The sequence below is a fragment of the Piliocolobus tephrosceles genome, chromosome 18 (assembly GCF_002776525.5).
Source record: "Piliocolobus tephrosceles isolate RC106 chromosome 18, ASM277652v3, whole genome shotgun sequence".
NCBI classification, from domain to species: domain Eukaryota; kingdom Metazoa; phylum Chordata; class Mammalia; order Primates; family Cercopithecidae; genus Piliocolobus; species Piliocolobus tephrosceles.
In genome coordinates, this window is record NC_045451.1 from 57,835,044 (window position 1) to 57,856,142 (window position 21,099).

The window sequence follows — 21,099 nt, forward strand, 5'->3', positions numbered from 1 at the left end:
TGAGAGGCCAAAGTGGGTAGATCACTTGAGATCCATAGTTCAAGACCAGCCTGGCCAACGTGGGGAAACCCTGTCTCTACTAAAATACAGAAATGCTGGGCGTGGTGATGGGTGTCTGTAATCCCAGCTACTAGCAAGGCTGAAGCAGGAGAATTGCTTGAATCCAGGAGGCGGAGGTTGCACTGAACTGAGATCACGCCACTGCACTCCAGACTGGGCGACAGAGCAAGACTCTGTTTCAAAACAAACAAACAGAAAGAACTTTAAAGATCTGGGCCATTGTAGATCTATCACATTAAAGCAAACTTTGTGGGATTTTAAATTTTAATTCTATTAATACTGCTGTTTTAATTGAGGAACTAATCAGGTAAATATTCTGTCCACCTTCAGTGCTTCTGTAAACTAGAGCATTTATCTTGTAAAATATATGTTTTTCAAAGTGTTATTCTGACACTTCTTAACATTTTTAAGAGACAGGGTCTTGCTCTGTTGCCCTGTCTCAAACTTCTGGGCTCAAATGATCCTCCACCTCAGCCTGCTGAGCAGCTGTGACTACAGGTGCTCACCACTGCACATGGCTTGATGGTTTCCCTATAAAATATAATCATCAACTGAGTCACCTGAACCCTTCTGGACCTAGATGAGAATAAACACACCCACAAATAAGTGCTTATCAAGTATTCCATTTCCCATCATTACTCAGGGCTGCACAGATTTTCCTAAGTGCTCATCAAAAGTTCAGTAAATAATGTAAGGCTATTTCATAAATCTTTTATGCTGTTTTTCAGGGGTCAGCAGTATCCTAAAATTTTTGAGTGGCTTTGCCTGTTATAGAAACATATATGTTTGTTAAGGGGAAAATCAAAAGAATAAGACAGGCTGCCATTGTCTGAAATCCAGCTATGTATATTGTAAAAATACCTTCCTTCTGCTGCATTAAAAAATATGGCTCTAGAAAAATTGACCAGTTTTCCTGGAAGTGAGGTAAGAGTTAACCAGACCAGAATATAGTTCATGCATCCAACATGACAGCTAGCTCATTGACTTTTAGTGACAGGTTTTTGTATGTTTGCCTGGCTTTTGTTTGTTTGTTGTTGTTTTTATTGTGGTAAGATATACATAATATAAACTTCCCAGCGTGACCGTTTTTGAGTGTACAATGCAGTGAGATTAAGTACCTTTACTTTCCTGTGCAACCATCACCACCATCTCTCTCCAGAACTTTTTTGTCATCCCAAACTGAAACTCCATCCGCATTAATTACCAACTCCCTATTACTCCCTCCTCCCTCCCCTTTTTGTCCTAAAAGCCCGAGTGTTGTGGCCTCACCCTCCTGCAGGAAAGCACTGCAGCTAGCACACAGGAGGCTGGGTGCACCTCTTCCCATTACTTCATGCTTTCTACTAAGGCATTAATATATTGCCCACTAACATTTTGATATTTATATGTGGGGGGAACATTGAAGAACCCAGAATTTTAAGATTGAATTACCGGTGGGGCATGGTGGTCCATGCCTGTAATCCCAGCACTTTGGGAGGCCGAGGTGGGCGGATCACCTGAGGTCAGGAGTTCAAGACCAGCCTGGGCAACATGGTGAAACCAGTCACTACTAAAAGTTCAAAAATTAGCTGGGCGTGGTGGTACGTGCTTGTAGTCCCAGGTACACGGGAGGCTGAGGCATGAGAATTGCTTGTGTAGGGGAAGCAGAGGTTGCAGTGAGCCGAGATTGTGCCACTGCACTCCAGCCTGGGCGACAGAGCGAGGCTTCGTCTCAAAAAAAAAAAAAAAAAAGCAAAAAAAAAAGAGATTGAATTATCACTTCAGAGATACTGAGATGTAGCACTGATTTGTTTTATAGGGAGACTTGAAAATAACTTCTGTGGATAGGCTTTGACTTTCATCAGCAACCTCCACAGTGGCTATGCCCTCTTTAGGATTGAGCTAAACATGTTTAAACTTAAGTATCTGTAGATCTGCGAGTTTCCACATGAAACGATGCCGTACTAGCGATAGATTGGTGTGACCAAGGCTTTGAAGGTATAATCTCTCAAGAATGGTTCTACGTTACTGACAGGGTAAGCACAAACTATTTCACGCTATTTACATTCCACATTTCTCTATTCATTGCACTAGAAATCACTGAGCTTTGGCTTTCAAGCAACTAGTTAGTTTTTATTTCACAGGCACTGTAAATCATGTAATTGTTGTTTACTTCTTTGCCTTTGAAACAAGAAAGCTCAGAGTTTATGATTTCTCTCTAGTGAGTATACAGAACCTCATGACATGTTTTGGGAGAATACCTCATCCCTAGCTTCATTTTATATTTCTTCCCACTACTTGCTCTTTTTTTTTTTTTTTTGGAGGACAGATTCTCGCTGTCTTACCCAGGTTGAAGTACAGTGGTTCAATCTCAGCTCACTGCAACCTCCACCTCCTGGGTTGAAGCAATTCTTCCTGCCTCAGCCTCCCAAGTAACTGGGATTGCAGGCGAGTGCTGCCATACCCAGCTAGTTTTTGTATTTTTGGTAGAGATGGGGTTTCATCAAGTTGGCCTGTCTGGTCTCGAACTCCTGACCTCAAGTGATCCAACCTCCTCAGCCTCCCCAAGTGCTGGGATTACAGGTGTGAGCCACCACGTCTGGCCTGCGTTGGATTTTTATCCTATATAGTCAGCTTTAAGATGGACTCACAGTCTCATGCCCGTCCATTCTGTGCCTTCCACTGCCATCTCTCTGCACGCTGCATTCCTCGCTGTGTTGGCCATGGTGTTCTTATTGCTTGGGACGGCTCCTGTATTGTAACTGTCCTCATCCCCACTCTTACTCCTTGTCAGCGAACTCAGCCCAATCATCAGCCACAGGTCTTTCCTGATACAACATTCTCCACTCTTTAAGTTGACTGATGCCTCCTTTGTGGCCCACGGCCCCCATTCAGACTCCTAGAGAAATCTACTGAACTCGTTTGTTCACGAAACAGTTCCCCGCTGCCAGGCCATGCACAGGGACCAGATCTTATGCTTCCTTTACTTCACAGGCCTTGCACGATACGAGGAAGGGAGGAATGAATTCAGCAGCATCAGCTGCGGTGGATGAGTCACAATAAGAATTGAAAAATGACTGTTGGACTTTGCAATGTGGAAGTAATTGGTGACCTTTCTCAGAACCCTTCAGGGGAAGGGGGGGGATAGCCTGACTATATTATAGCAAGAGGTTTGAGGGCAAGGTAGAGAGGAGTAAGGAGGGGGATCGGGGGAGGGGGAAGAAAGAGGTGGAGGCACAGGAAGACGGGAGAAGAGTGAGGACAAAGAGGGGGTGCAGAGCGGGTGAGTGAGGGGCTGCTAATCACAGGACAGGGGTCTGCACCGTCATCTGTTGGAGCATGCCTAGGGGTCAGGGCAGTGGTCCCACGCAGAGGTTCTCAGTGTGACTGATGAGTTTGTGGGTCACAGATCTTAAGCCTGTGTAGTCACTAAGTTGAAATCTTGTTTCGTGAAGTCCGTCTTTGCTTCATAGAAGCTCTTACTGTTTCTTTTGTAATGTTTATGTCTGCTTTTACTAAAAGAATTATTTTTAGGTGGGCACATCCCTGCCTTATGATTGATGTCTCTTAAATTGCAAACACACTATCCTGTGCATAAATGCTTTTGAGGTATTTTGCTTCGTTGCTTTATGATTTTCATGACTTCTAAATCATAAACTAATAGTGCATCTTAAATAATACCAGTACAGACGAAATTATTTTGACTTTTTACATTTTTTATTTTTCTCAAGTGAAACAAACTTCAAAATGTTGGAGTGGACCCACACTCACCCCTCACCCCATCACCCCAAGACACCTGTTATCATCCCTGATGTAGGTCTTGTTCCTGCTGCCTCCTGGAGCTCCTCTCTCTCACCTCTGCCCGAGCACCAATTCCACTGTTTCAAAATTTGCCGTTGTGCCATCTCTCCTTTGCAGCCTTTCCTGACAGCCCTGTGCCTACTCCAGAAAACTGACTGCTTTCTTTCCACACGTGCCCTCAACAAACTTCTGTCGCTGTATTGCTCCCATTTTTTCAGACATCTGCTTACCTGAACCAGACTGGCCTTTCTTCAATGCAGAGAAATTATTTCTTTGCTTGTATTTTAGAGTTGCAAAGCATTATCCTGGGGTTTTCTGTCTTAGCATTATGTATGTTAAAAACAATCTTCTGTTTCATTAAGTTGTTCTTGTAAACATAATGTTAACAACTTATTTCATCTGACAGGCAGCTGTCCCCCTCTTATCAACTGTTTAGGTTGTCTTTAAGTGTTTTCCATTGGTAGTTTGTTTCCTTCTGCCAAAATTGACAATGAAAAATAAATGTCTCTTTAAATGTATTATTAAAATTTTCCATTTCTGGCCAGGTGCAGTGGCTCATGCCTGTAATCCCAGCATTTTGGGAGGCTGAGGTGGGCAGATCACCTGAGGTTAGGAGTTTGAGACCAGCCTGGCCAACATGGTGAAACCCCGTCTTTACTAAAAATACAAAAAATTAGCTGAGCATGGTGGCGCACGCCTGTAGTCCCAGCTACTTGGGAGGTTGCGGCAGGAGAATTGCTTGAACTTGGGAGGCAGAGGTTGCAGTGAGCCGAGATTTCACCACTGCACTCCAGCGTGGGCGACACAGTGAGACGCCATCTCACACAAAAAAAAATCTGTTTCTTTGTTATAAGGTATAGGACAGAACAAAACTATATTTTCAGAAATTTTACTAAAGTTATATTTATAGAAAACAAAACTTTCCCAACATTAAAAGCCTTTCTGTAGGTAACTTAGATCATTCATAGGGTCCAGCGTTGAGAGCTCAAGGTGCACAATCTAACCTGCACCTGGGCTGGTCCAACTGTCGTTCTCCGGAGTCAGCCTAATGTGGTAACAGTAAGGTTCTGTGATTTTTGCTGAATTTATGTTATGCAGTAGTGGGGAAAGAAAGCACTAAACATTTTTATTTCCTGACCAGTTTAGCTGTAATACAGATTTAGCAGATTGTTGATAAATTTGTTGGAATAGGAAGTTTGCTGGACTGTGTATCAGAGCCTTTCCTAGAACTGAGGATGAGGGAATGGCTTGTCCTCTGCTTAAGATGGGAAGTTGGAGGTCATCGTGAATTTCCATTTTAATAAACAGCTCAGGCACCATTTAACGTTTAATGGAGACAGAGTGACTGCTGTTTTGAGCCAAAATACATAAAACATTAAACAAAGAGTCAGAAAACCTGGGTTCAAATCCTGCCTTGCCCACTCACAAGCCATGAGAGACCGTTAGTACACTTGTTAATGATCACATTGACCCGCCTCACCTCCACGAAAGCATCCTTGTGATGCTCAAAAGAGATGAAGAATGTGAAGGTGCCTGGAAACTCTACTGTCATGTACAAAAATGCATTGTCTTCTTCCCAAACTGGCAGAAGGCACCACTCTGAATATACAGCCAACTGGAAATGTGACTTTTCCATCCTAAGAATGCCTGCCTGACAATTAATATAGGGATGCTTCAGGCTTTGTCCTTGAGAATTTAAATATTATCATCCTGGAAAAAGTATTTTTAAAAGTATTTTATTTATTTTTGTATAGAGACAGGGTCTCACTCTGCCCAGGCTGGAGTGCAGTGGTGGGATCATAGGTTACTGCAGTCTCAACTCCTGTCCTCAAGCGATCTTCCTGCCTCAGTCTTCCCAGTAGCTGGGACTACAGGTGCACACCACCATACCTGGCTGTTATTTTTTTCGTTTGTTTTTAAACTTTTTGTAGAGATGAGGTCTTGCTATCTTGCCCAGGCTGGTCTTGAACTTCTGTCCTCAATCAGTCCTCCCACCCCAGCCTCCCATAGTGCTGGCATTACAGGTGTGAGCCACTGACCCGACCTTTTTAAAGTATTTTAAAATTACTTGGCTTGTATGTCTACAGCATTGGATGTAATTTACACTTCTCATAAGGACACTAGCTACTACAGTTTTTTCATTATACATGAGTTTTAAAAATTAAAAATTTTTTGGAAGTTATACTTATGCTTTGTGAGGGAAGAAAGAGGTGGAAATTTGGGGGGCAACCACTGAATATGTTTTCATAAAGAACTGGATAATCTTTGGAAATGTTTTTACTATGTAAGGTCTGTTTACTTGTAAGCTTATGTAAGTGTACATCTGTTTGATAAATCCACTTCAGCCCTGTATTGGGTTGAGGTTCTGTGAAATCCCTGAGGAGGTAGTTAACGGCTGGATCGTTGAGGGACAAAGTAGGCTGCTTAGGTTTCAAAGCCTGAGGCATGAAGGGAGGGATCCATTGTTACCGAAGCCTCACACCCAAGTTCCATTCATTAACTAGGAACCTGCTCTGCCACAGATTCCGAGTCCGAACGGTCCCTGAGTAGACTGGAAGCGGTGACGGCACACTCCTTTGAAGAGGAAGGAGAGCATTTGGGCAGCAGAAGACACAGAATGTCCGAAGAAAAAGACTGTGGTGGCGGAGACGCCCTCTCCAATGGCATCAAGAAACATCGGTAGGATTGCCTCTGACAGTTGTCACTGCCGCCTTTTTACGATAAAGTACATTTGGATTCCTAAAGAAATGTATGCTCTGTCTTCATTTATCCCCACGGATTTGTATTGCTATATCACCTGAAAGAAAGCATTTAACTTGCATACTTTTTCCTCTATCCATTTAAGAGAATCATCTATTATTGTAGGAACAGAGCACAAAACTTGGGTTTAGCGACCGTGTTCTTAGAGGGGCATACAAATCCTTTAGTTGGTGATTTAGAAAGGCGATTCAGAACTACCTGTTGAAACTGATCCTATGCGCCCTTTCTCATCATACATCTTTTATGACTCTGCCTTCCATTGCTATTTTAGTTTCTGGTCATTTGATCTTCTAGTTGGTTTTATTAAGAATGAGTGGCGATGTTGCCAGCCTATTGATGCAGTTTAGTTACATTTCAACAAAGACATTTATTAAGACCCAGGACTTGCTGAACATACCTGTTTTATACTGTCTAACAACATTAGTATGTTTTTATCCCCTTGATGGCTTAGTCCTAGAGATTGTCCCAAATTAATGAGACGTAATAGATACCCACAGTTCTCTGATTTCAGTCGAAGTTTACAGAGACAGTGGTGTATATGTGTGCTAGTGTTCATATAGTAAAATATTTTATAAAATGATCAGTGAAGGATATATCCTATTGTCATTGTAAAAATTGTTTTTTGGGTAAAGAGTTATTAATGGTAATTTCTGGAAAATAGTTTTTTGTTTAATATTTGTAGGTTGTGTAACTCTGATTCCAATTCTATACCATGATTCTGGCCACAACTGGTTTTGACTATTGTTCTAGGAGAAAAACGCATGCATCACTTCACCGGCTTGTGTATGTTTTCGCTTTGTTAACCAAATGTCTCAGTTTGTATTCATTTTTAAAAGATCAGTGAGTTTTAGGTAACCAACTCGATCAAAACACAGTTTTCTTTCGTTGGGTTAGAGGTTGTCCTCTAAACACGCTTATAATCGCAGATTCCGTGTCCAGCAGTGAGTGTCTTTCTTGATTCCCTCTATAGTTACTATCAGTTTCTTTGGAGTTCAAAATTCTATTTAAGACATGAGATACTTACCAGTAAACGTGGCAGACCTACCAATCTCTAAAGAGAAGACAGTCTTTAACTATTTAACACATACACCATGCCAGTCTGGTGAGAACACAGGTGAAATCTTTGGAAAGTTCAAAGCAGCATGCAGATATTCAGTATTATTAATATCAGAAAAAGCATTGTGCTTAGATGCTGTCCTCTGCTATAGCTACAGGGGGTTTCTTTATTGCTTGTCAGGGCCCAGTAGTTCTTTTGTATGTGTGCTATAATCATGACAGTAGTTATTTTGCATTTGACAGAATTATATTATACCGTATTCATATATTCCGTGTTCTAAAGTCAAACCCAGAATGGTGCAAATGTGAAAGTTAAGATGAGATTAAACTTTCAAAAACAAATGCAGTCAGGACAGGTCACTAAGGAAGAATACAAAGAAATGCAAGTAGGTGACCTAACCAGAAAAGTGTAACTGATAACTGAGATGCAACCTATTAAACCTATAAATGTAATATGACATTCTTCAGTTATTCAAAGTGAAAGAGGAAAACTTAGGAAATTGTCAGCAGTGTAATATGTGGGAAAACATAATTTCCTGTTTTTAAAACGTAGCTTTCATAGGAGATTTCTAAAACCTTTTTTCTTAAAGTTCTTCCCTAATCAAATAAATAGAGCCTATGCTACAGATAATTTAAAAGTTTAATTTTAGAATAGGAAGCAAGAGTATTCAGTGCTATCAAATTCCTCTTGCCTACACCCTACATTGCATAGTAAGTAATCTGTGATTATAATAGACAGTTTTTATATTGATAGCAAGAATAATTTGTATTCATAGTAGTTTGGGTTATGTTTTAGACAAACAGGCGTATGTTGCTACATGACCTGGGGGATCAGCCCGAAGTGACCAAAAAATTTATTTGAAGTCTTGTGTTTTATCTTTAAAATTCATGTGAAAATTGTATTTGACCTTGTCTTAGATTTCTATTTTCCTTACTATTAAAAAAATAATTTTCTTACTATTTATTTAACTTTCCCATAGAAACCTTGCATTTCTCCCTCACCCCATACCACCAGTAGTACCCCCTGGGAAATACATAAATTTAGGGAGACGTGGGATGCATATAGATTGTAAACTATTTTTTAAAGAGAGACAATGTGTGTTTTTTTAAATGAGAAAAGAGAATATTATAAATTGTAGTTCACACAGAAAGTATTAAATCCCAGCTTAACTTTTGCTTGTAAAATAGAACAAGCATTTTCAACCATTATTTTCTGTTTTAGCTGCAGAACCATTTGTGCAACAGAAGTTTAACGTGGAAGCTGTTAAAATCTCACCACCTTCATTTCTGTGGTACTTTTTTCCAGAAAATATCTAGTTGCTTTGTGGAAAATTAGCCGACACCGTACTGTAGTCAGATTTATATTTACAGAGCTTATTGCCATCTTGGCCACATTCCATGGAGCAGTGCTCAGTGATTGGGCCTAATTGATGATGTTTATTTTGAACTCTAAGCTTCTCACTTGTTAGCAGTGTTACCCAACTTACTATATTTGGTAAAGATACTGATATTTACTTCAACCTTGCCGCCAGATACCGTGTAAATGATAATAACAAAAAGCAAATGAGTCAGACTCTGAAAATGTTGGATCCATGTTATGATTCTGTAAATGTTATTCATTATATTAACATGAATAGATTAAAGGAGTAAACCATATGGTCAACTTAATAGATTTTAAACATTTCCACAAAATTAAACAGTTATTCAAAATGATCAATACGTGCATTAGCAAATCACAAATACAAGAAAACTTAATTTGGTTAAAACTTAAACTACTTGATAATAGCATGTTAAAACAGTTCTTATCAGGAATAAGATACCTGCTCTCATCTTTTTTATTCAGTATTATTTGGAGGCCACACCCAGACACATACACATAAAACTTAGAAATAAAAAATAGGATGACATCGTCTCCATAGAAAACTTGTAGAAGTTATTAGAGTAAGAAAATTTGGCTAGGCTGCTGTATATAAATCAGCCAATTACATTTCCGTGGACCATCAACAGACAGAAATTACAATTAAAAGAGGGAGAATATATTTACGGTAGCTTTAAAAAAGTCACATACCTAGGGATAAGTCTTGGGGAAAAAAAGACTGTAATAATAAAACTTTCTGAAGGAGATAAAACTTATTGAAAAGGAAAATTCATTGTCCTGGTATATGTAATAGAGCTATAGCATAGCAGATCAGCAACGGAAAGAATAGATGGTTTGGTAAATTGTGCTTGGATAATCATTTAATATGGAAGAAAAAAATGGATCTCTATTTCATAAATGTAAATATAGATTCTAGATGAATCAAACACTTAAATATGGAAGTTCAAAACTTAAATACTTTGGAAGAAAATGTAAAATACCTTTACAAGTTTGAGATAGGGAAGGATTTTTTATAACAAATATGATAGGGACTTTTTTCATCTGATTCTAATTACTTGTACTTGATTAGCTTGAATAAAGCCTTCTGTAGTATATGTGGCTAAGAACCTGAGAGGTTTATTTTGTTGAGATGGTAGATTAGGACCCCAGGTGATTGCTTAGTTGATTCACCCTTCTGATTGCTTTAGATTCTAGTTCCTAGCTGCAGGGAAGGGAAATGTAATATAACAGTTGTCACTGCACACGAATCATTTACACAAGGAATTCAACGATGAATTGAAGGTAAACAAAGGGCTGAAAAACGTAAGCTAAGAAAATACCTTCCAGGAAGTAAGATTATGTTGAGAAAATATTGTTAATGGTAAATAGAAATTATTTAACATGAAAACATTTAATCACTAGAATAAAACCACATTGGTTTTAAAACCTCATTCCCTAGGACAGGCACGGTGGCTCATGTCTGTAATCCCAGTACTTTGAGAGGCCGAGGCAGGTGGATCACTTGAGGCCAGGAGTTCGAGACCATCCTGGCCAATGTGGCGAAACCCCATTTCTACTACAAATACAAAAAATAGCTGAGTGTGGTGGCACACGCCTGTAGTCCCAGCTGCTCAGGAGGCTGAGGTTGCAGTGAGCCAAGATCATGCCATTGTACACCAGCCTGGGTGACAAAGCGAGACTCTGTGTGAAAAAAAAAAACAAACCCAAACAAAATCTCACTTCCTAAAGATATGGGATAGATGATCTGGGCTCAGACATCATTAGATCAGGGAATAGAGTTAGTAGCAAGTCACCCCACCCAGAGATCCTGTGGTGCCCTGGGTAGAAAAACATCCTTGTCTATCAGGAAATATTTGGGGTAATTCCTCATCATGTAGTGACCAGGAGCACTTAAGCTACACCTTTGATTTGCAGAGAACCCAGGAACAGTAAGAGAAAGAGCAAGAGCCCTGCCCAGAATGAGCCAGATTTGTGGTGAGGGCTGGGTGCTGGAGGGAACAGTAGTTCCCAAAACAAGGGGAGCCTGTACTTTGCTTTTATCTCCCCACTCCCTGCCTAGAGTACTTGTCCTGGAAAGTAGAGGGTTGCAATAAAAAGAATGAGTAGCACCACTAGAAGCACAAGCAGCCCTGCTGTGGGGCCCACCTCTTTCACAAGCTGGACACAAGCCTATCTCAGCTCTTCCAAGAGAGAAAAGAGAACTAGGGACCAAGGAGCAGGCAATGAGAAGCTTGCAGAGGAATAGTAAAGGAAGAGGATGCTTGGTACTCTAAAAGGCATGGAGGTCAGACGAGGGCACCACTGTGCCGTGGTGTAGGCGGACTGTTGGCAGGCCTGCCTTGGCAGGTGTCTGTCATCAGAGGCTAGGGGAGATTGGACACCTGGAACAGATTGGCAAGTTGAATGGCAGCAGCTGAAGCAGAGGACTAAAAACCAGCAGACCACTCTCATTACATGTGACATCCATGTCTCCCACAAAAGTGCTTTTGGAGACGTAACAAATGAGAGGGAGTGCCAGCCTGGCAGGAGGAGACTAGAGTGGTTATCCAGCAAACAGGGCTCCAATTTGAAAACCTCATCCATGACTAACAAGCTGCTAGGCCATGGGGTCACTTCAAGTATGTTAGGAAGAAGAAATAAGGCAGCATGAGTCTAGATTCATGAGAATTACCTTCACAAACCCAAGTTGAGTTGCCCAGCTTATTGCCAGGAATTACTCTGGGAAAACTGTGAGGCATCTTTCCTCAGAACATTCACCTCATCCTGCCCTAGCGTAAAGAGCAGATGCGAGTTGCTCTTTTGGAGATGGGCTGAGACTCTTTAAAACACAGTTGGAAAACCCCAAAGTTGCTTCCAGTTCTAGCATTTTCTAAGCAAATGATGGTGAGACATATTTTCAGCAGACTCCAAGCACTTGTTCTCATCTACTTTCGATGAGTGACTATTGTGGGTGAATGAGAGCAGTTTCCTAGGGCAGCCATAATCTGTAAGGCTATGCTTAAATCAACCCACTAGCAAAGAGCTAAGAAACTTATGTATGAAGATAAATAAAAAATATTTTCAGGTGAAAAATCCCATTTCTAAAACTTTTTATTATAGAAATTTTCAAACCTGCCTACAAGTAGAATAATATAATGAACCCTTGATTCCCATCATTCAGCCTCAACATTTACCATGTGCCCAACTTGGTTTCATCTATAAACCACCACATCAATGTTTCGGTTTCTTTTTACTTGTTGTGAGACAGGGTCTCACCCCATTGCCCAGGCTGGAGTGCCGTGGTGTGATTATAGCTTACTGCAGCCTCAGCCTCCTTGGGTCTCAGGTGATCCTCCCACCTCAGCCTCTTGAGTAGCTGTGACTTCAGGCGTCACTAGCATGCCTGGCTAATTAAATTTCTTTTTTCAGAAATGGGGTCTTGCTATGTTACCCAGGCTGGTCTTGAATCCCCAGCCTCAAGAGATTCTCCCACCTTGACTTCCCAAAGTGCTGGGATTACAAGGCATGAGCCACTGTTCTTGGCCCCCTGTAATTTTAAAGCAAATCCAAGCTATACCATTTTATCTTTATTTTTTTTAAGAACATAGCTTTTTAACTAACAAAAATTGCGTATTTGTAGTATACAACATGGTGTTTTGAAATATGTATACTACACATTGTATAATGGATTAATCGAGCTAGTATATGCATACCTCACATGCTTATTTTTTATGGTGAGAACACTTGACTCTCTTTAGTGATTTTCAAGGATATAATACATTGTTAGTAACTATAGTCACTATGTTGGCCAGGCACGGTGGCTCACGCCTGTCATCCCAGCACTTTGGGAGACCAAGGTGGGTGGATCACTTGAGGTCAGGAGTTCGATACCAGCCTGGCCAACATAGTGAAACCCCCATCTCTACCAAAAAATACAAAAATTAGCCAGGCGTGGTAGCGCATGCCTATAATCCCAGCTGCTTAGGAGGCTGAGGCAAGAGAATCTCTTGAACCCAGGAGGCAGAAGTTGCAGTGAGCCGAAAGCACCCTACTGCACTCTAGCCTGGGTGACAGAGCGAGACTCCGTGTCAAAAAAACAAAACAAAAACCATGTTGTACAGTAGATTACTTGAACTGATTTCTACAAAAAATATGGGACACTTCATGAATTTGCATGTCATCCTTGTTCAGGGGCCATGCTAATCTTCGTATCATTCCAGTGTTTAGTATATGTGTTTCCAAAGCAAGCACTCATTTCATCTTTTAAATAACACAGTATGTGTCTCTAACACAGTGGGAGTCTTTTTTGCCTCTAAACCACAGTACTATTATGTATAAATAATAATTTCTTAATTATCATCAAGTGTTTAGTTCGTATTCACATTTTCTCGATTGTCTTGTAAATGTCATTTAGTAATTGGATCCAAAACGGTATTTAGTAATTGGATCCCAGAGTTCTACATACTGCCTTTGTTTTATATGTCTCTTAAGTCATTTTACTCTGGATTTCTTCTTCCCTCCCCCATTTTTTCTTGCCATTTATTTTTCAAGAAACCTGATCATTTGTTCTGTAGAGTATCCTACCATCTGGATATTTCTGGTTGTATTCCTGGCGTATCACTCCACGTGTTCTTTTACTCCTGAATTTCCTGTGGACTGATGGTTATTTACAGAAGTGTGGCCAGATTTATGTTTCAGTTTTTTAGCACAAAATTCATAGGCACACAAACCACAGGTACTTCCTATGACATCAGTCAGAGAGCACCTGCTCTCTGATTCTCTTCTTTCTGTGATGTTGAGATTGATTCTTGGGTTTAGTCATTGACAGTCTGACACATCCATGATAAAGTTGCCTGACCATCGTTCACCTAATGATTTAGTTGTTGATCATTGTCTTCATCCTTATTTCTTTAGGTGCTACAAAACAGTAGTCTTTCAATTCTGTCATTCCTTCTACATTTATTAGCTGAAAATCTATAAAGAAGAGCTTCCGACCGGGCACAGTGGCTCACACCTGTAATCCCAGCACTTTGGGAGGCAGAGGCAAGTGTATCACTTGAGGCCAGGAGTTTGAGACCAGTTGGCCAACATGGTGAAACTCCGTCTCTACTAAAAATGCAAAAATTAGCTGGGCGTGGTGGTGGGTGCCTGTAATCTCAACTATGCTCAACTAGGCTGAGGCAGGAGAATTACTTGAACTCAGGAAGTGGAGGTTGCTGTGAGCTGAGATCACACCACTACACCACTGCACTCCAGCCTGAGCGACAGAGCAAGACTCTGTCTCAAAAAAAAAAAAAAAAAAAAAAAAAAGCAAAACTCGTCTCGAGAAATGAAGAAGAACTTCCTAGTACCTCCTTAAAAAATGATCTGTATGTTGGTTCCCTAGCATCCTACAAAGGTGATATATGAGCCCATGGATTGGATTCGTTTAAATCTATTACAGTATCTTTCCCCCTCTTTGGTCAGAGTAAGCCCCTCTGGGTTGGCTTCTGTGTCCATCTGACAGGACCTTTGTTGGTTTCTTTGGTAATTTTTTTTTTTTAAGTTGTAATTTTTGTAGGCAGTAACTTCACTGTCTTTGATAGCTGCCTTGCTTTCTGATAAGAAAAAAATGTTTCAGGCTTACATCGTTTGTTTCCTGCCCCAGACGTAGAGTCAGCTGTTTCTCTAAGGAGCCGTATTTCATTTTAGGGGGAAGTAATATTTAGAAATAACAATCTGACTGGTAAGGATGTTCATTGCTACTGTACTGACCGTTGTTTGTAGTCTTATTCCTCGAAGAGAGCTGAAAACTTTCCTCCCCTTTTTAAAAAACAAAATAGCCGATGAACCCTATTTTTGATGAAGCAAAAATGGGTAAATAAAATAGTTTTTGTTCTTCTTTTTAATTTATATGAAAAGACCTTTGAGTTTTGGAAGTTTATATTGTCCCTTGAAACTGGAATTTAAGAAAGAGGTAGCTGAAATGAAAGTACTGATCTTAGAATAACATTGTTTTCTATTGGTAAATGTGAAATAAGAAAAATTGCCCATATATTTAAAATCCACGAACATGGTTTTTCTTCCTTTTTTTTTTTTTTTTGGAGACACAGTCTCACTCTGTCGCCAGGGCTGGAGTGCAGTGGTGTAATCTCAGCTCACTGCAACTTCTGCCTCCCAGGTTCAAGCAATTCTCCTGCCTCAGCCTCCCAAGTAGCTGGGACTACAGGCACACACCACCACGCCCGGCTAATTTTTTTGTATTTTAGTAGGGACGGGGTTTCACTGTGTTGCTCAGGCTGGTCTTGAACTCCTGAGCTCAGGCAATCCGCCCGCCTTGGCCTCCCAAAGTGCTGGGATTTACAGGTGTGAGCCACCTCGCTCGGCGGGTTTTTCATGTTATTGAGAATACACAGGTGTGTCTGGTCTCCACAAAGCTGGTTGTAAAGTTACATTGTCAAATGTAAACAAGAGGTGAAGAGAGGCTGTAAGCTCTGTTATTTATTCCTGGGCCCCTTGATACTGCTTTCCCCATTCAGAAGTCTCATTATTTTCTCCTTTTGATCCCTAGACTTTTTCAATATCTTAGGTAAATATCCAATTTCTATTTCAAGTTTACTTTATAAACACAATCCTCAGAATGTCAACAGAAAGAGGCAGTTAAATATTTATTAAAATGTATATTCTTGCTTGCCATCTCGATCTATTTATCCAAAGATGTACCCTCTTCCCCCAACCCTGCCACTCTCAACACACATGAACACAAGATTTTGAGTGCCTAGGAAATACCTTTCACAGTAACATAGCCTTTTAATGGTCTGCCTTACTCTGTTTATTCTGCCCACATCTTCTAATAAATCATAGATTGGGTGTCTTGACTTCTGGTGACTTAAGGGATTTGGTCTCTACAAATACACTGAGCTATCTGTTTTCCTTTGGAGCTGTGCCAATCTAAATTTTGCCTAAAGGAGAAAATCGCCTCAGGGGACACAGAGTGCTTTGGTATTATTTGCTTTGCTTGGTAGCTTAGGAGGAATTTTCCTCTTTCAGAAAACACCATATATAATAATAAAAAATTGCAAGGTAAATAAATTAAGGAAGTGATTGTTTTAAAAACCACATAGATCCTTTAAAGGTTGGTTGGTTGGTTTGCTTTGTGCCTTAGAATCTTCAGAAAAATTTGGTTTATACACAACTCTTCAAAACACATTGATTGCATAAAATGTGGTATGTTCTCATTGTCTGGGCTATAATCTGCTGTTGCATCATGTTGATACAGCACAGTGTTCAGCCAGAATTTGAAATTTAGCATAAATTGTCCATTTTACCATAGTAAATTTCAGATCTGATTGTATGTTTTAGTACAAAGTGTAATCTTTCTCAGCAGAAAAAAAAAAAAAAACCTGCTTTAGGAAGAGGGAAGAATGCAATCCTATGCAGTACAGGTAGTTTACTATGCTTAGAGCAATCCAAAAGGAAACAGATGGGAAAATAACATACATGTCAGAGAACCCTGGAGATATTATGTGTTATTATCACAGAGCAGGAAGGAACCAGAAACTCAACTCCCTTCCTAGAAATTCTATCCCTCTGATGGTAAGCAATCAAAAGCATCTCAGATCATTTACAAACGAAGTTAAATCAGGCTGTGGAAATAGCTAAAGCAAAGCACAAACAAATTGTTATATTTATTCTGAAAAAGTAGGTGTGGTTTGAAAGGAAGTTAGTCTGGAAAGTTCAGAGCCATGAAAAGCAACACAGTCATATTTGCAGAAGGACACTTCTGTTATTCAGTCCACCTCTGCTTCCTTTTTTGTCTTCTCTTGTTGTGAAGTATTTTTTGCACAGTTTTCCCCAAACCCTTGTTTTGGTGATCAGAAATCCTTGTCTGCAGTGTTCCAGATAACATACAGCCCATTAAAAACAGCCTTGCTCCAGACTTAACATTCAAAGATCAACAATGTTTATCAAAAGTTCAAACCTACATTCTAGTAGAGAACTCTAGGTCTCGCCAAACCGCCTACTGCTACCACCAGCCTCCTAATCCAGCTGGAGGGGTTCAAGTTCTGAGGCAGAACCTTTCTCGATAGAGAGCCCAAGAGGTTTCTATTACAGTCAGGATGGGCTTCTTTCCCCTCCCCAAACAACAAAATTACCAGTAATAAGACAGCTTTGGATCCTTTTTGGAATGTAGAGAGATGTTAGTTGAAGATGTGTGCTCACCACCTTGAAACCTGTCTGCTCCTTAGAGAGTTCCACACTGCAGGAGACCTAGTTAATCCTTTAGGAATGACAGTAGCTAGCTCTGATCTGTGCAGTAGTCACCATGTATTGCATTAATCTCTCTGTTGTTCAGACCATTTCCTTTAGGTCCTAATGACCATGATCTGTTCTCGCTTTTCACTTAATTTCAATGACTTCGCATCCGTCTGTTCTAGCACCTGTTGCATGAAATCTAAGTTATTCTTAGAGACAAAGATGAGCAAAGAATAGTGACTTTGTCCCTAGGTTAAGGTCGGCCTGTTTCATCTTTCCTTCCTCGGGACTGTGCTGAATACTGTGAAGCAGGTCTATAGTAAGGCAATCCAGCTGCCTAAAATGACATCATCTTAGTATACTAAAAGCCTGGTTCAGAGATAATTTTTCATCAGTTCCTTTTTGCTTTCAAATGTGAAGATTCTGTAAGCATTCCTGTTAATCCAGTTATGGTAATAAACTGAGAAACAGAAAATGTACTGCGTTCTTGAAGCTTGACAACGAATTCTAAATTTTAGAAATCCATTGTGAAAATCACTTTAAAATTGTGTACATACGATTTTAACTTATTCAAGTCAAAACAAGTAAAACCTCTTGTAAAACAAGACCACCCTAACCTTTTTATTGTGTGGAGCCAGATTTGTTAAGTGGCAATCATAGACTATAGATAAGTAATCTAAAAGATCAAAAATGAAAAATAATCTTAAGTTATGGAAATATTAGCAAACTTAAATAGTAATATCAGATAATTACATCAGATTTTATTATTATTATTATCATTTTGAGACAGTCCCACTCTGTCATCCAGCCTGGAGTGCGGTGGTGTAATCTTGGCTCACTGCAACCTCTGCCTCCTGGGTTCAAGCCATTGAACTTCTGAGTAACTGGGATTTCTGGGATTACAGGCGCCCGCCACCACGCCCGGCTAATTTTTTTGTATTTTTAGTAGAGACAGGATTTCACTATGTTGCCGAGGCTGGTCTCGAACTCCTGAGCTCAGGTGAGCCACCTGCCTCAGCCTCCCAAAGTGCTCAGATTACAGGCGTGAGCCACTGTGCCCGGCCACATCAAATTGTTAAACTTAAAATAGGAAACCAAGTCATTGGATTTTTTTAAAGATTTGTAACTAAGAATGGTATATGACTAGTCTTAGAGCTCTTGTCTTAGACTTGTACTGACCTGCTTCTAAGACGCTAGGCTAATTTTAGTTGGAGAGGTCTAACAGCAGGTTAAATACCCAGCTGTTGAGTCACCCTCATCTCTGACTAAGCTGTAAGATATAGTACTCCTTTATACTAGGCTTCAGAATGGCATTCTAGATATGCAGAGAGAGCTTTGTGATGACTGTATCTGTCTGAATTCAAACGTGAAACTAGGTACAGGGTGCATTATAATAACAGTCATGCAGGAAGAGTTTTAAGTGATTGGTCTCTTTAAGACCAGCCTCAATTCTGCTTCTGTTGAAATGGAAATAGGCAAATTTCAGGAATTTAATTGTATAGGTAAATTTTAGACACTTTGTGTTGATTTCTGTATATTAAACTTACCAAGTATTTCTTATATAACTTTGAAGATCTTGAATCTTCACGTACATTACAACTAAAGTTTTTTTTTTTTTTTTGAGACAGAGTCTCGCTCTGTCGCCCAGGCTGGAGTGCAGTGGCGCGATCTCGGCTCACTGCAAGCTCCACCTCCTGGGTTCACGCCATTCTCCTGCCTCAGCCTCCCGAGTAGCTGGGACTACAGGCGCCCGCCACCATGCCCGGCTAATTTTTTGTGTTTTTAGTAGAGACGAGGTTTCACCGTGTTAGCCAGGATGGTCTCGATCTCCTGACCTCATGATCCGCCCGCCTTGGCCTCCCAAAGTGCTGGGATTACAGACGTGAGCCACCGCGCCCGGCCTACAACTAAAGTTTTAATTAATCGTACACAACTGAGAAATAATAGTATTTTTAAGACTGTGGAATAAATCTTATCACCTCTGGAGGGCAAACATTTTCTCCCTTGTTTGCGGGCATCATTTTCATTGTGATAAAATCAAATTGCATCAACTTAGGGTGAGATTCTGTGAGTTGTGTGACTAAAACCCAGTATTTGCTCGCAGATTTAAATGTTAAGAGAATATGAAAAATCATATCGAACTTTTAGGCAGTCAGGTGAACTACTAAAGATGAATGTGTTGGTTGAAATTTTTGAATTCTCTCTTATTAAAATAAGGTCATATTTTTTTCAAACTATCTTATTTATTTCAAATATTTTTAAGCCCACTTAGCAGAAGTGCCAGAGTTTTAAAGTTTTTGAATGCCGGTCACGGTGGCTCACGCCTGTAATCTCAGCTCCTTGGGAGGCTGAGGTGGGTGGATCATGAGGTCAGGAGATCAAGACCATCCTGGCCAACATGGTGAAGCCTCATCTCTGTCAAAAAAAAAAATTAGCCAGGTGTGGTGGTGCGTGCCTTTAGTCCCAGCTACTCAGGAGGCTGAGGCAGGAGAATCACTTGAACCCGGGAGGTGGAGGTTGCAGTGAACCGAGATCACGCCACTGCACTCCAGCCTGGTGACAGAGAAAGACTCCGTCTTCAAAAAAAAAGTTTCTGAAGCAGATTCCAGAAAGGAAATAACATTTTGAAACAGAAATATCTCAACTGTAAACATTCCTTGATATTTTATTTATCCAGCTTCCTAATATCCTTAAAACCTTATAGTAGTAGAATGTAGAAACAGTTATGAGAATCCAGTTATCCTTTCTTAATCCAGACATTTAAAAGATTGCAATAATGTAAAACAGTGCTACTCTCCTAAGTTATTTTTATTTTGAAAAATACAGTCTTTTTCTACAAAAATGTTATTTAGGGCTGGGTGCGGTGGCTCACGCCTGTAATCCCAGCACTTTGGGAGGCTGAGGCAGATGGATTGTCTGAGGTCAGGAGTTTGACACCAGCATGGCCAACCTGGTGAAACCCTGTCTCTACTAAAAATACAAAAAATTAGCTGGATGTGGTGGCGAGTGCCTGTAATCCCAACTACTCAGGAGGCTGAGGCAGGAGAATCCCTTGAACCTGGGAGGCGGAGGTTGCAGGGAGCCAAGATCATGCCTTTACACTCCAGCCTGGGAGACAGAGCAAGACTCCATCTCAGAAAAAAAAACAGTTATTTAGGTTAACATATCACTTTTACTTTTATTAAATGAATTAATAAGAAATTATTTTCAGCTTTTAAAAAATTTGGTAAATAGCAGTAGATAAAATCCACATTAAAAGAAAAGTATACCAGATACAGTGGCTCATGCCTGTAATCTCAGCACTTTGAAAGGCCAAGGTGGGAGGATCACTTGAGTCCAGGTGTTTGAGACCCTCCTGGGTAACATAGGGAGACCCCATTGCTACCAAAAAAGAAAGAAAACATAGCTGAGTATGGTGGCACTTGCCCGTGGCACTTCAGGAGGCTGAAGCAGGAGGATTGCTTGAGCCTGGGAGGCCAAGGCTGCAAGTGAGTCGTGATCATACCACTGTATTCCAGCCTGGGTAACAAAGTAAGACCCTGTCTCAAGAAAAAAAACAAAGCCGGGCGCGGTGGCTCAAGCCTGTAATCCCAGCACTTTGGGAGGCCGAGACGGGCGGATCACGAGGTCAGGAGATCGAGACCATCCTGGCTAAACACGGTGAAACCCCGTCTGTACTAAAAAATACAAAAAACTAGCGGGGCGAGGTGGCGGGAGTCTGTAGTCCCAGCTACTCGGGAGGCTGAGGCAGGAGAATGAATGGCGTGAACCTGGGAGGCGGAGGTTGCAGTGAGCTGAGATCCGGCCACTGCACTCCAGCCTGGGTGACAGCGAGACTCCGTCTAAAAAAA

At 40.6% G+C, this 21,099-nt stretch overlaps 1 protein-coding gene and 1 non-coding gene across 5 annotated transcripts in view; one reads left to right on the forward strand and one right to left on the reverse strand.

Annotated features, from left to right (window-relative positions):
- The window catches only part of OSBPL1A (oxysterol binding protein like 1A), a 231,032-nt gene that overhangs the window by 161,502 nt on the left and 48,431 nt on the right, over window positions 1-21,099 (forward strand). For all 4 annotated transcript variants that reach the window (XM_023207765.2, XM_026456023.2, XM_023207766.1 and 1 more), the window contains one exon: window positions 6,363-6,519. In XM_023207765.2, the coding sequence (XP_023063533.1) occupies window positions 6,363-6,519 (157 nt within the window). The remainder of the gene's footprint in view (window positions 1-6,362; window positions 6,520-21,099) is intronic.
- Window positions 13,160-13,264, reverse strand: LOC111539803. The gene has a single exon (XR_002730788.1). It is a non-coding gene; the product is annotated as a U6 spliceosomal RNA (small nuclear RNA).